The sequence below is a fragment of the Manis pentadactyla genome, chromosome 9 (genome assembly GCF_030020395.1).
Source record: "Manis pentadactyla isolate mManPen7 chromosome 9, mManPen7.hap1, whole genome shotgun sequence".
In the NCBI taxonomy this organism is placed as follows: Eukaryota; Metazoa; Chordata; class Mammalia; order Pholidota; family Manidae; genus Manis; species Manis pentadactyla.
Window position 1 is genome coordinate 46,595,518 of NC_080027.1, and position 12,193 is coordinate 46,607,710.

The following is a 12,193-nucleotide window of genomic DNA, read 5'->3' on the forward strand; positions in this document are numbered from 1 at the left end:
CAAATCCAACTAGCCCTGTCCCCCACTTCCTATCACACCCCACACCTGTAGTAGAGGTCCCTCCAAGGGCCTGGACTCGGGCAGGAAGGCCACGTAATGGGGCCGCAGGAAGCGGGGAGCATTGTCATTGGCATCCTGCAGGGTGAGGGTCAGCACAGAGAAGGCAAAGGCTCCTCCACTCTCTGCCTGCAGCACCAGTCGCAGCCGTGGGCTTGCCTCAAAGTCCAGGCCCTCTGCTGAGCGAACTGTGATGGCTCCTGGGGAGACACAGAATGCACCACTGACAGCCTTCTCGCTTGCCCTGGAGACCCCTTACTCAAGGCAGCCCCTCCCCAACCCGAGCTCCCCCAGGAGCCTGTCAGCTCACAGAGGCCCCTGCCCTTTACCTGTACTAGGCTGGATGGCAAATGTCCCCCTCTCATTCCCACTGAGGATGCTGTAGGTGATTGGTCCATTTGAGCCCCCTGCATGAACAGCCTTGGGGGAGACAATGAGAGTCCCTGCAAAGTGGATGGTATTTGGTCTGTAAATATAAGACTAAGGAAGTTATGGGGACATTTCTAGTGAGTAACCCCAGCCCATCCAAGGATACAAACCTAGGAGACATGGTTGAGGACCCACCTGGGGGCGCATTCTCACGGAGCGTAGCTTCGCTACTAGCCCGGGGAAAGCGGGGTCCACGCTCAGACTCCCCCTGCAGCCCAACAATGACCACACCGGTGGCAGAGCGAGCCGGACGGCCAAGGTCAGTAGCCACGATGAAGAGGACACGATCCCGGGGGCCCAGGGCTACAGGGGAGCGGGCCACACGGATTTCACCAGTGTAAGAGTCCACAGTGGTGCCAGGAGGTGGTGCGCCTGCCAGCCGGTATAGGATGGAGGCATTGGCACCAGCATCACGGTCTTCAGCTCGCAGAGTGGCCAGAGCTAGGGTCGGGGTGCTGAGGCTGGGGCTTGGGCGGGGCAGGCGCAGCCTCAGGGGACTGGTAGGGAAGGTGGGTGCGTGGTCATTGACGTCACGCACCGAGATGGTGACAGGTACTGTGGTGCTCAGGTGCCCGGCAGCTGCACCATCCACTGCACTCACAGAAAAGGCATAGCTGGAACACTGCTCTCTGTCTAGGGCTGCAGCTGTGCGCAATTCCCCGGAGCCGGGCTCTAGCAGGAAGGCGCCTGCTGCACCTGCACCCAGGTAGTAGGTCACACGGCCATTGGCCCCTGCATCAGGGTCATGAGCCTGTAGCTGCAGCAGCAGGGTTCCTGCAGGCACATCTTCAGGCACCTCCACAGAGTAGGCAGGCAAAGGGAAGGCTGGGGCATGGTCGTTGGCATCCAGAACTGTCACTGTCACAAGCAGAATGGCACTGAGAGCTGGCTGGCCTCTATCCTGGGCCTCTATTCGCAGCTGAAATGCTGGTTCCACTTCCCGGTCCAGTGGCCTCATGGTGCCAAACTCCCCAGAAGCTAGGTCTAGGACAAAGGCTCCTGATGGGTCTCCATCTACAGAGAAGGGTGTGCATACACAAATGTACATGTGTCAGCCCATCAGAGTGGGGGTAGTTTACAGGCCATAGCAAAGAATGAGAAAGAAAGAGAAACTGGGAGGAAGGCAGAGAAATCAAAAAAGGTAGTGTAAAGCAGCTATTCTCAGGGTGCAGTCTGGATCTCCTGGGAGTCTCCTGAGACCCTTCCAGTACATAAGATCAACACTACTTTCATAGCAATGTAAGACACTGTATGACTTTTTCATTTTCATTATCTTACAAATGTAGAGTGGGGTCCAGATGCTACAGGACATGTGATGACATCATCACTTGGATAGTTAATGGAATCTGTGCTTATGTATTCTTTTATTTTCTAGAATACTCTAGGTGGGAAGTTTAGAGCACACATATGTGTGTTTTCAGAGGTTCATTCAGTTTTTGCTGGCTTACCTTCAGTTATACCTGCTATAATTTTCATGGTCTCATTATTGTCCAACAAATTGTTATTGAAACCCTAATAATTTCCTTGTGTCTGTGCAGAAATTCAGCAAGCAGTATACTTCCTTGGCTTGTTTTGCAATGATATTTTAAAATTTCCTCAGCTTTAATATCTGACATAGCAAACTATATATTGTATACATTACATATTTATTATAATGTAATATCATATTATTACGTCAATAAGTATTGATGTCATAAACAAAAACTTGTTAGGGTTTTAAAAAATTACGAATGTTAAGGGTTCTGAAACAAAGTTTGAGAAGAACTAGTCCAGAGGGAGAGATAAGAAAGAAAGAGAAAAGAAACAAGAAGATAAAAACAGAGACATAAAGGGAGATGAAAAGCTGGAGAGGCAGAGAGACACACAGAGATACAGATGTATGCATGAAAGAAAAAGTGGAAGACGTAAAAAGAAGGGAAAGGAGACCCAAACCCACTGAGTCTGACACAGGCCAACAAGGAGTAGAACTGGGCAAGGGGGTGATGGGTTAGTGGGTGTGGGACAGTTCTCACCCAGGATTCGGTACTGCAGCTGCCCATTGGCTCCCTCATCTGGGTCAGAGGCCCGCAGCAAGGTAAGAGTTTGGGGTTCCTGGGCCTCTGGCACCTCCAGGGAGAGATGGGCACTCCCAAAGGTTGGGGCATGGTCATTCTCATCCTCCACAGCCACTCGCACTGTGACATACGTCAGTAGTGGGGGTGAACCCCTGTCCCGGGCATACACTGTGGGGAAACAAAATCAGTGAGATCTAGCTTGCTCCCATCCATGGAGAAAACCACACCATGTACTGTTCACACACTTTCACCAGGTGTACACACAAACCAGAAAATGTCTATCTCTTCACACCTCAAAACCACACAGATGCCTACCTGTGTACACGTACACATAAATATCCATGTATCAGAAGATATTTTCTTTTGCCCACCTCCCATGCTTGGTGCATGCAAGATGTATCTTGGGTTAGTGGTGGTGCAATAGGAAAGGCACTAAATAAGTTATCAAAAGATGTGGGTTCCAGTCCCAGCTCTGCCACTCCCAAGCTGTTTTAGCTTGAGTGAGTAAGTCATTTAGCTTCTCTGGTATTCAGTATCAATATGCTCCTCTGCAGTAAATTGCTGCAGTATAATCTGAGAAAATCCTAAAGGGCATAGCTGTGACATGCATGAGTCTGTGTGATCACAGTGGTGACAGCCTAGAAGTCAGTTCATCTTGCACTCTGCCAAACTCCTCACTCCCCACAGGGATCCAAAAATACAACAGAAGCTGTGCTGTAATAGATGGAAGTTTCTGGAAGGCATGTCAGGGTTCTGCCCGTGTTACACTGGTGTTTACAACACTTTAAGATTTTGATGTTCTGCCAGTGTACCTGTCAGGTTGATCTCCTCCTGCTCCTCCCGATCCAGGGTCCGAAGAGTTGAGAGAACTCCAGTGTCTGGGTCCAGGGAGAAGCTTTCACCAGAGATGCCTCCATAAGTCACTTGCCCATTGGCCCCTGAGGAGGGGTAGCACGGAGGGAGATCGGAGGGTAAATAAACCTTTTCTTGCCCCAATCCACCCCTTTCTCAACTCATCCTCCAACATACCCAGGTCCGGGTCGGTTGCCCACAGCGTGAGCAGAGATGTGCCAGGTGGGCTGTTTTCACGCAAAAGGACGCTGTATTCCTGCTGCTGGAAAGTGGGTGCCTCGTCGTTGATGTCAGCCACGCTGACAGTCAGGAGCTGCGTGGCTGAGCGGGGTGGCGAGCCGTGGTCCGAGGCCACCACAGTCAGTACATGTTCAGCTCGCTGTTCACGGTCCAGTGCCCGCACCACAGACAGCGCTCCTAGGTCAGCGGCAGGACCGGTTGGAAGGAAACCTCAACACTCCCTCCGTATCAGCACCCTCCGCACCTCCACTGCCCGCCTCCTGCCGCGCGGGGCCCAGCTCACCGGTGCTGGCGTGTAGCCGGAAGCAGCCGTCCCCGCCAGCCGCCAGGCGATAGGACACGCGTGCGGCCTCGCCCAGATCTGGGTCTCGGGCTACCACGTGCAGCGCCACGGGCCCAGGCGGCTGATCCTCTGGAAGACGCACACGTGAAGGTGAGGTGAAGACGGGAGCGTTGTCATTGTCATCCGTGACAAAGACCCGCGCGGAAACGCGCGCTGTGCGGCGGTGGCTGGCGTTGGCGGGCCGGTCGGTGGCCTCCACGAGCAGCAGCAGAGCTGGTGTGGTCTCCCGGTCCAGGCCTCGCGGTGCGCTGAGCGCCCCAGTGCGCGCGTCCAGGCGAAGCGCCGGCACGGGCGGTTCCTGGCGCAGCAGACGGTAGCGCACGTCGCTGTTGGGGCCCGGGCCGTCGGCGTCTGACGCGCGAAAAGTGTACAGCGCCGCGCCGGGCTCCGGATTCTCGGGCAGCGCCAGAGCTAGGGGGTCGCGCGCGAAGGCCGGCGCATGCTCGTTCTCGTCCTGCACGAGGACCTGCACCCGCAGCAGCCGCGCCCCTGCACCTCCCGGCCCCTCGGCGCGCACTGTGAGCGCGCGCCACGCTGGGCCCGCCTCGAAGTCCAGGGGCCGCGCCAGGTACAAGCGCCCTGAGGCCGCGTCCAGCGCGAAGGTGCCGTCCGGGTCCACCCCGCCAACGAGTGTGTAGGTGAGTGTGCCCACCGCCGTCGGCTCTGGAGGCGCCACCGAGCCCAATAGGGAGCCGGGCTGCATCCCCTCTCCTGCTGTCACGGTCAGCACCACAGGCACGGGTGTGGCCGGGTCTGGCTCTGAGGGGTCCGGTGGAGGCTCAGCTGACTGAGCTGAGGGAAGCACCTGTTGTGGGTCAAGGAGGGGGTATGGAATCAGTGAGACCCGTGTAAAGGGGGGGCGATTGGACTGGCCAACTGGGTAGCAGGAACGGTGGTCACAGCAGCCTGACAAAAGGGCTCAAGGACCCCATTAATGTAGGTGGACCTCTTGGAGGGGGGCCCACAGCAGGTGTCCACAGTAAGTGGACAGACTGAAGGGCGGGTAGCCATACCTGCAGCAGCAGCTGGAGGCTGGAGCTCCGAGGGGGGCTGCCTTGGTCGTGAGCACTCAGAGTCAGCACATAGTGGGGCCGCTCTGCTCGGATTAGGGGTGCTGCAGTGAGCAGCTCCCCTGAGTGAGGGTGCAGAGAGAAGAGCTCTGAGCCAGGACCTGGGGACAGGCAGAGCAAGGGTGAGGTCTTGGGTCCCAGAGCTGAGCAGGTCCATGAGGGCATGACCCACCAGCATCCTTCTCTCCAGCCCTATACCTGTTAATGTGTACAGGATGGTCCCATTCTCCCCCTCATCTGGATCCTTGGCCTGCAGAGTTGTCACCAGTGTTCCTGGAGGCACACGATCTGGTACCTGTGGGGACACAACTCACCTACAGTTGTCTCCTTCTTGTTCTTGAGAAACTTAGGATCAAGTTACCCTCACCTGTATTCAGGCAGAGCCCCTTATCTGCTCTTACACTTCTCCCAAGAGAAAGTCTCTTACCTACACCTACAGCTCTGTGGGGAGACCCCATTCCCTCTCACACTTCTTCAGGGCAGCATACTGCCACTTCACATACCTGTACAGGGAGGCCCCCACCAGCAGCCCCTGAAGCCTGTAGGAAGGTGGGGCTGTTGTCATTAAGGTCGAGAACTGCGATGTGCACGGTGCCTGTGGTACTGCGGGGAGGGCTTCCCCCATCCTGCACTTGCACCAGGAGCTGGAAGCTGCTCTGCCGCTCACGGTCCAGGGTTTGGAGTGTGGTCACTTCTCCTGGGAGTGCAGGATAGACATGATGTATTAGATAGTTAGGAATGTAGAGCCTGCGGCCTGTGACTAAGAAGCTGGGATTTAGGGACTCTGGGAGGGAATGCTCAGGTGAAACTGCAGGCGGAGTCCTGGTCCTCATGGCTTGGGTATGGGGATCCTGTCCGGGTGTTCACCAGTCTGAGGATGAGGCTGGCTATAAGGTCTCATAATTTGGGTCCCAGTGCTCACCTGTCTGGGGGTGGATGTGGAAGGCCTTGCTGTCTTCTGACAGCTGTCGCAGGCTGTAGGTCAGACGTCCATTTGGTCCCGAGTCTCGGTCAGTGGCAAAGACCCGGCCCACGCTGGTCCCTGGGGGCTGGTTCTCAGCCACAGCCAGGAAGGTGGGCTCCTCAGACAAGCGGGGACTGTGGTCATTTTGGTTGAGGATGGTGACCCTCACAGTAGCTGTGCCTGTCTGCTGCCCCAACTCAGTTTTGGACCCAGACACTGCCATTACCTTCAGTGTGTACAACTGCTGGGCCTCACGGTCTAGGGCTGCCCGCACCCATAGCCACCCACTCTGTGGTTCCAGGCCAAATGCGCTACTTGACCCATCTGCTGCAAGGTGGTAGGTCACAGGGCCCCCATCCGGTGCTCGAGCCTGCACTTGCAGGACCTGAGTTCCAGGAGTGGTGCCTGAGGGCAGGTCCACACGGTAGGTAGGGCTGTTGAAGTGGGGAGCCAGCCCACGGGTCCCCAAGTCCTGTACCACCACCCTTAGTCGAAAGTGGCTGGTGCGGGGTGGGGAGCCCCCATCCCGGGCCTCCAGCTCCAGCTCATGGGCTGGTCCCCCAGGGGGCCCCAGAGGTCCCATGAGCCGTATGTGGCCCGTGGTGGGGTCTACGGTGAAAGCCCCACCACCCCCAGCAAGCAGGGTAAAGGTGACTTGACTGTTAATGCCCGAGTCAGGGTCCAGAGCCCGCAGTGTATAGATAGAGGTTCCTGGGGCAGTGCTTGGTGGCAGCAACACTGTGTCTTCATGTGCAGGGAAGGCAGGGGAGTTGTCATTCACATCACCCAGCAGCACACGCACCCGAGCCACAGCAAAAGCTGGGGGTACTCCACTGCCCGCCCGCACCTCCAGCTCCAGCATTGGTCCCAGCAGCTCCCGGTCCAGGGGGCGAAGTGTTTGTAACAGCCCTGAGGTCCCATCTAGAGAGAAGAGTCCTTGGGGATCCCCACCTGATAGGGCAAGGGTCACAGGCCCCAAGCGACCTAGGGAGAGGAGAGAGGGGTTAGGCACCTACTGAGGTGGGGCCCAGACTCTGATCCCAAAAAGGGCTAGACAGTGCCCATATCTGTGCCTTTCAAAATATTAGGGGGAAGGTGCAGGTGTTGGCAGAGAAGCTGGTGGCACTAGGGTGGTATTCATATGCCTGGGGATGAAGCAGAGTGCCTGTAGCATATCCAAGAAGTATTAGGGATTGGAACCAGAGTGTTCTGTGCTGGGGCTATCTGCAGTGTGATACTCTAGGGTATCTTGAGTTGACGTCTGAGGGCTGTGTTGGGGTGCCTGGGTATATCAGGCACCAAGGGTGTATGATGATAAATGATACCTGGTGGGTTGTGTGCCTGGACTATGCCCACACTGGTGCCTGGTGCCACATCCTCTGGCACAGAGAAGACATATTGCAGTTGCTGAAATATAGGTGGTATGGGGGTTCCGGGCACAATGCTGACATTGACTCGGGCACTGGGCTCTGCCTGCAGGCCCCCTCCATCCTGAGCCCCAATCTCCAGCTGCACCACAGAGTTGGCCCGTCTGGCCAAGGGCCAGGCTACTGTCAACAGCCCTAGAGGACGAATAGAAGCAGAGAGGTATAAGGAAACAGAATGGAGCTGAAGGGTTATGGAAAGGGGGAGAGTACTTCATTTAGGCAAGTGGGGAGCAAGGGTCTGGGGGCAAGCTGCGGGAATGGGAGAACCCTCACCTGAGTGCTCATCCAAGGCAAAGAGCGGAGGGCTGTTGCCAGCCAGGATGTGGTAGGAGAGTCGCCCATGAGGCCCCTGGTCAGGGTCATGGGCATGCACCCCCAGCACGGCTGTGCCTGGTGTGCTCTGGGCACTCAGACTGGCAGCATACTCCCGTGGATAAAACTGAGGTGGGTTGTCATTCTCATCCGACACAAACACCTTCACATACACCATGGACTTGAGGCCTCCCTGGTGAGACATGCAGCTGTCAGTCAGGTGTGCCTTGTTTGGTCTGGCCAAACGCCCTACCACAGCCCCCCAACCTGCCCCCATCTTCCCACTCACCCCATCCACAGCTGTCACTGTGAAGTCGAAGCTTGAGGGCCCCTGGTCACGGTCCAGGGTCCGAGTTGTACACACATCACCACTGTGCACATCGATGCGGAATGGGGGGGACCCTGAGGCCCCAAGTCCAGCACCCAAGGAATAGGAGAGAAGGCCAAATGGGCCACTGTCTGCATCTGTGGCTGTCACCTAGAGAGAGGCTGGGGTGAGTGATGCCCCATCTTTTCAGCCAGAAAAGTCAGAGCCAAGTGGCAGTTAGAGGGAGCAGGCCCTGGGCCAGCTGGTGCCCAGAGCCTCTGGATGGTGGACACACACAGGGGACTGACTAGTAGGACATGGGCCAAAACCCAACACCAGCCCAGATCTCATCACCTGGGTTAAGTTCCTGTGAGCCTCCGATCCCAACATTTTTGTCAACTCAATACATAATCATGTGTTATGTGTGTTTCTTTTTAAAGACACCTTATTTAATATATATAGTTGATTCATTAACATTGCACTCATGGGCCACAGCACCATAATTCATATCTGAATGAAGCTTATCTAATACACGTATTTTCTCCATAAGGCACATCACAGCCTTCCTCTGCTTGGGAACACTAGACAGCCCCTCAGCACTATGCTTGGGGACCATTTTAAACAGCAAACCACCAAACAAAAAGCACAAAAATGCAAAAAACGTGACACTAAATACACCACAAAAAGCACCCTTGTTTATAGTATAAGAGCTGAAACGTGAAGGCACAGCATTGCCTCATCTGGGAATGTGAGTAATGGACAACTTGAATTCTTTACCATTCTGTACATGTCTGGGAATGACTGCAAAAGCTCCATGAGTACTGATTTTGGGGTTACAAATAAATTTTAGAGAGTTGGCAAACTCACAAATATATAATCTGCAAATGATGAGGACCACCTGTGCTAACAAAGAAGAGTGCTAATGGCTGTGACTGAAAATTCCAGTTAGATCACAGGGAGTTAATAACCATCACCAAGTCCCATAATCACTCCAAGCAGAGGACTGGCTGATCAACAGAATTATTGAGAGTGATATCATAGTCCTGCTTTGTATTTAGTTTGATCATTATAGAGCGGGATCTGATTGACACTGGGATCTGATCACTGCCGTGATGAGGGTCTGCTCTATGGACTTATTGATGTATAATATATCTATAGCAGCCCTTCGTCTCTCCAGCCAACCTCTTTGGAAGCTAGAGGGGGAGAATTGCAAGTCTATGGGACAATACTGAGGTCATTAAGTCCTGGGGGTGCCCCAAAACTAAGCTGTAGGGGAAGGCTTTCCTGGTTAGTTCTCATGCATCTCCCAGACTGGCTCAGGAAAAGGTGAATGATTGGACACCAATGGCAGGAGCCACTGAACATTTCAGAGCCAGATCAGCAGGGGACACCATTCTGAAAGCTTCAGAGCCCAGGATGGGGTCAGGCACACAGTAGGTACTCTATGTATATTTGTTCATTGAGTGAACAGACATTCTGCTTGTCCTGCCTTACAACAAAAACTTCTTTCAAACTAAGTTTTATATATTGGGTGCACATGAGGCCCTCAATAGTGTGTTGGCTGGTGCCTCTGTGGTAGCCTGTGACAGAGCGCTCTGTGGATACAGGCCTCAGTGCCTTGCTATGCTGTAGGAAGAAGCTGGAGAGCTCCTCTTTCTTAAGATTAAAAAGTGTTGCTCAGAGAGAAGGCTAGCCAAGGACTTCTGATTATTGCCCAAGCCCTTGGCAGAAGTGATTTGTGGCGTTGTTTACCCTCCTGAGAGACACTAAGGCCCTGCCACTGCTGAGCCCTGGAAACAGCTCCTGCTCCAACTCTTTACTGTGGCTGTAGGCCTGGATATCCCAGGAGACAAACTTCCTCCTGCAGCAATCCAGACGGGCTGCAGCACAGCTGCAGCACCATCTCCAGAAGCTGTTAAAGACCTTTGCCCTCTGACTTACTTCAGGAAGAAAGCAATAAATAGTGGTCAGGGGAAGTTGTCAGGAAGTGACCCCAAAAGGCACAGGGGCTGTTGACTGGAAATGACCAAGGCAGAAGTGAATTTCCTGGCCTGTGCAGCCCCTGCTTAGAGGTTTCACTGCAAATGCAGCCTCCATTTTCCGCAGGCACTCTGCCCTGCTTCACAGTCCAACCTTGGTCGGCTCCCTCTCCCACTCTGCCCAAAGGCACTAACTAACCTTCTCTCTTTCCTTTTGTCCTCACCCCACCCCTAGGTTACATCGAATGCACTTTTTCAAGGTAAAAATAAAGGTCTTTATCTGTGAACTCTCTAAAACTCCTACCAGACCACAAACTTACTGCATCCGCCACATCCTGACCTCCTTCCGGGTGTCTCTCCTACTTTAACTTCTTGACACTATGCTCTCCTGCTTCTCTTTCCACTGCTTCCCCACCCCACAGCCTCTTTCCATCTCCCCGTACTTTGCCTGTTCTTAACACATTGTTGTTCTCTGGAATCTCTCCTTGGCCTCTTCTCACTGTACACACTCCCACAGGCCCTTCTTTTCCATGTCCCTGGCTTTGACATTCGCCTTTACTTTGACCCAGACCACCCCTTTGAGCTCCAAACTTGTACATTCAGATGCCTGCAAAACATCCCCACTTGGATGTCCCACAGGCACCTTAAGTCCAACCTGTCCAAAACTAAACTCATGATCATTCCAAACCCCTCTCTAATGACTCTTCCGTCCACACAGCTGCTCAAGCCAGAAATCTGTTCTTTCCTTTTCCTCTCCTGGTATATCAATCAACCAGGGACTAAATAAATCCTCATTATCTCTCCTATTTGTCTACTCCTCTCCATCACCATTATTTCTGTCCTGACTTATCACTGTCATCTCTCTGCTGGATTGTTGTATTCCCTTTTCACAGATGTCTGACCTTCCAATCCATCCTCTCCATCAGGATTTCTCAACCTTGGCCCTATTGACATTTTAGACCAGATAATTCTTTGCTGTGGTGCTGTCATGTGCATGATAGGATGTTTGACCGCATCCCTAGCCCCTACCCACTGGATAGCAGCAGCATCCCACAAGTTGTGAGAATACAAAATGTCTCCAGACATTGCCAAATGTCCCCTCCAGAGGGCACACAACAGTTGTGAACTGCTGCTCTACACTGACTACCAAGGCATCTGTTGAGAAAACAAATAGGATTGTATTAATCGTCCACTCAAAAATCTTCAATCTTTCCTAAAGAAAAATGCTAAACTCCTTGGCTTGGCTTGAGTCCTCACTCTCCGGCCTACCTGCACAGTCTCATGTCCCACTTGTCCATCTGACATCTTAAAAACTCCAAAGATAGTGAGCCACCTGTAGGCTTTGAACACGTTAGGCTCCTCCCAGTGCTCTGTGCATGTCACTGGTGCTTGAAACCCCTCCTCTGTCTGGTCCCCTCAAAAATTCTTGCTCATCCTTTAAGTCTCAGCTCAAGGTTCCCTTCCTTTGGGAAAACATTTGTACTGCTTCTCCATACCTCACATATATCCTCATCATGGAAGTTTCCTTATTTGAAGTAAAATTGTTTCTTTGCACATGAATCTCCCTTTTAGACTAGAAACTCCCTGAAGTAGGGAGGATGACTCATTACTGTATATTCTGTGTCCCTAATACAATGATTGGCACATGGTAGATAACTTGAAAATGTATCCTGAATGAATCAAATATTAAGACTGCTTGTAACAGTTATGAATACCCAATGGTTATTTTTACCGTTGCTTCCCTATGGTTACTAATAGTAAACACTCCAGGAAACCACCTGGAAAGTTACCCTGTTGCTTCAGGCATTGATAAGGAGGAAGAAGTTTGGAAGCTGTAGCCCAGTGGAACTGGGCCAAGAGGGAGAATAAACACATGCGAGAGGGGGCAGGAGCTGGACAGCAGCAGGCAAGCAAATTCCCGAAGTGTGGCCTGAAGACAGGGATCAGCCAGGCCCAAGCACTGGCCTGGAAGTCTAGGCCCACAGGTAGTCCCTGAGAAGATGCTCAAGGGTCTGATGGACTTCTGAGACCTAAAGACCTCAAGCACTAGTCTCCTAAGAGGCCTCTCTGCCTCCAGTCTCCTCTCCTGCATCCATCCCCCATGGTGTAACCAAAGCAATCTTGCCAAAAGACTTATCAGCTTTGCCTAGAGCCTCTCT

The 12,193-nt window shown here is 53.2% G+C and overlaps 1 protein-coding gene across 3 annotated transcripts in view; it reads right to left on the bottom strand.

Moving 5' to 3' along the window:
- The window catches only part of DCHS1 (dachsous cadherin-related 1), a 33,890-nt gene that overhangs the window by 4,786 nt on the left and 16,911 nt on the right, over nucleotides 1-12,193 (bottom strand). For all 3 annotated transcript variants that reach the window (XM_057507293.1, XM_057507292.1, XM_057507294.1), the window contains 14 exons: nucleotides 8,038-8,226; nucleotides 7,710-7,941; nucleotides 7,335-7,571; nucleotides 5,968-6,993; nucleotides 5,549-5,742; nucleotides 5,244-5,340; nucleotides 4,989-5,146; nucleotides 3,916-4,780; nucleotides 3,570-3,809; nucleotides 3,353-3,478; nucleotides 2,499-2,708; nucleotides 622-1,500; nucleotides 387-500; nucleotides 46-257 (listed from right to left, as the gene is read on the bottom strand). In XM_057507293.1, coding sequence (XP_057363276.1) covers nucleotides 46-257; nucleotides 387-500; nucleotides 622-1,500; nucleotides 2,499-2,708; nucleotides 3,353-3,478; nucleotides 3,570-3,809; nucleotides 3,916-4,780; nucleotides 4,989-5,146; nucleotides 5,244-5,340; nucleotides 5,549-5,742; nucleotides 5,968-6,993; nucleotides 7,335-7,571; nucleotides 7,710-7,941; nucleotides 8,038-8,226 — 4,779 coding nt within the window. The remainder of the gene's footprint in view (nucleotides 1-45; nucleotides 258-386; nucleotides 501-621; nucleotides 1,501-2,498; nucleotides 2,709-3,352; nucleotides 3,479-3,569; nucleotides 3,810-3,915; nucleotides 4,781-4,988; nucleotides 5,147-5,243; nucleotides 5,341-5,548; nucleotides 5,743-5,967; nucleotides 6,994-7,334; nucleotides 7,572-7,709; nucleotides 7,942-8,037; nucleotides 8,227-12,193) is intronic.